General features: G+C 57.5%; 1 protein-coding gene across 1 annotated transcript; it reads right to left on the minus strand.

Moving 5' to 3' along the window:
- Nucleotides 1-428: 428 nt before the first annotated feature.
- LOC104161660 (gastrula zinc finger protein XlCGF17.1-like) lies at nucleotides 429-1,568 on the minus strand. The gene has a single exon (XM_009700170.1). It carries the CDS (start codon nucleotides 1,566-1,568, stop codon nucleotides 429-431), a length of 1,140 nt encoding a protein of 379 aa, XP_009698472.1.
- Nucleotides 1,569-2,480: the final 912 nt, after the last annotated feature.

Raw genomic sequence — 2,480 nt, forward strand, 5'->3', positions numbered from 1 at the left:
GTCTCCGATTCACACACACACAAAAAAAGGTGAAATCTCACACGGGAGGATGTCCCTCGCTGCGCTCGTTTCTTGTCGTCTTGTGTGACCTTGGTGCCAAGCCAAGCCCAGCCAAGCCAAGTCAAGCTGAGCTGAGCCAAGACAAGACAAGCCAAGCCAAGCCAAGTCAAGACAAGCCAAGACAAGACAAGTCAAGTCAAGCCAAGCCTAACTAAGCCAAGCCGAGCCAAGCCAGGCTGAGCCAAGCCAAGTCAAGACAAGTCAAGCCAAGCCAAGCCTAACTAAGCCAAGCCAAGCCAGGCTGAGCCGAGCCAAGCCCAGCCAAGTTGAGCCAAGCCAAGCCAAGCCTGGCCGAGCCAAACCGAGCCATTTCTCCTCTTCCAGGCACTTGGGAGGGTTTGTGTTTGGTTTTTTTTTTCTCCTCTGCATCACCGCTGCCGATCAAGAAGGCTTGATGCCTCCTCGAGGGGCTTTGCACACTCAGTGCATGGGGCCGAGCCATCTCCCACACCCACGGTTCCGGGAGCGTCAGTGCCGGAGTCTTCCTCTGAGCTCTTCCCACATTTTGAGCGTTCTCCCGTTCTCCATCCTCTGTGTCCCCGCTGATGGACGATGAGGCTGGATTTCCTGGTGAACCTCTTCCCGCATTCGGCACAGGGGTAGGGCTTCTCGCCCGTGTGGGTCCGCTGGTGAGCGATGAGGTCCGAGCTTTGCCCGAAACTCTTCCCGCACTCGTGGCACTTGTAGGGCTTCTCCCCCGAATGCCATTTCTGGTGTTTAACGAGGCTGGATTTATTACAGAAGAACTTCCCGCACTCGGAGCAGTGGTAGGGCTTCTCTCCCGTGTGGAAGCGTTGGTGGGTGATAAGGTCCCCGCTCTGACCGAAGCTCTTGCCGCACTCAGAGCACTGGTAGGGTTTTTCCCCCGTGTGCAACCGCTCGTGCCTGAAGAGTCCGTACCTTCCCCGGAAAGATTTTTCACACTGGGAGCACTGGTAGGGCTTCTCCTCGGTGTGCGTTCGCTGATGGATGGTAAGCTCCGATCTGCGGGCGAAGGTTTTCCCGCATTCGTGGCAGGCGAAGGGTTTCTCCCCGGTGTGTACGACCTGATGGGTGAAGAGGTTGGAGCGTTGGCTGAACCTCTTCCCGCACTCCGAGCATTCGAAGGGTTTCTCCCCCGTATGAATCCGCTGATGGACGACGATGTCCGAGCTGCGGGTAAATCTCTTCCCGCACTCGTGGCATTGGTAGGGTTTCTCTCCCGTGTGCACTCGCTCGTGCCTGATGAGGGTGGACCGGTCCTTGAAGAACTTCTCGCAGGTCGAGCACTGGTAGGGTTTTTCCACCATGTGGCTTTTCTGATGGGAACTGAGGTCCAAACTCTTCCCGAACTCCTTTCCGCACTCTTGGCATTTAAAAGTCTTTCCTCCTCCGTGCAACCTCTGGTGGCAAATGAGCTCTGACCTCTCCTGGAAGCATTTCTTGCAGCAGGAACATTCGTAGAGACTTTCTTCTCCAAAGAGCTGCCCAGCCCCTTCTCCACGGGTGAATTTGTCCTTCTGCTCCATCCCCGGGCATCCCTCTGTCCCCCAGTCGCTCTCCCAAGGTCTCCCATGGTTATTCCCTTTGGATTTTACCCCCGTTTCACCCTTTTTGGCTCCGTCAGGACATCCCTGCTCCGCACGGCATCCTTCATCCTCCATCCGCATCCCGTCTCCTACAGGGTTAGATGGAGACTGAGTTAGGGTTTGCCCTGGGATAGGACGGTACCGGACACATCGGCGACTGTTTCCAGGGACCGAGGAGGAGCCGTGGGGTGGAGGATGACCGCGGAGGGATGATTTCCAAAGGACCACCCCCACCGGTACGATCCTCACCCGTTAGCGAGGTGAAACGAAGGCAAAGCCCCAATTTCTCACCTGTACGGATGCACCCGGAGCCGCCCATCTCCTCTTTCCCCGTGGGACCAGGTGCTGCCGCCTCTGCTCCCTTCTCCATCCAAAGGCTGATTTGGGGCTAGAAAGCCCAGTTTTGGGGCGGGGGACAGACACGCCACCGCCAACTCTTCCTTCGCCAGCAACGCTATGGACAAATCACAGGTGGGACACCTCGCCACGGCGTTGGGGGATTATCTTCCACCGCCCTCTCGCTTTCAATGCGGTTCCCCCTGCCCCCACCCTCCAAAAAAATAAAATCCCACCAACCCCTGAGCAAGTCCTTATCCTCTCCTTGGGGTGAAGGATGCTGCCGGTTGCCCGACGCTGGGGCTGGCGCCAGCAACGCTATGGACAAATCACAGGTGGGACACCTCGCCACGGCGTTGGGGGATTATCTTCCACCGCCCTCTCGCTTTCAATGCGGTTCCCCCTGCCCCCACCCTCCAAAAAAATAAAATCCCACCAACCCCTGAGCAAGTCCTTATCCTCTCCTTGGGGTGAAGGATGCTGCCGGTTGCCCGACGCTGGGGCTGGGGGATGCGG

Source organism: Cariama cristata, unplaced genomic scaffold (assembly GCF_000690535.1).
Source record: "Cariama cristata isolate BGI_N322 unplaced genomic scaffold, ASM69053v1 scaffold38085, whole genome shotgun sequence".
Lineage (NCBI taxonomy): Eukaryota > Metazoa > Chordata > Aves > Cariamiformes > Cariamidae > Cariama > Cariama cristata.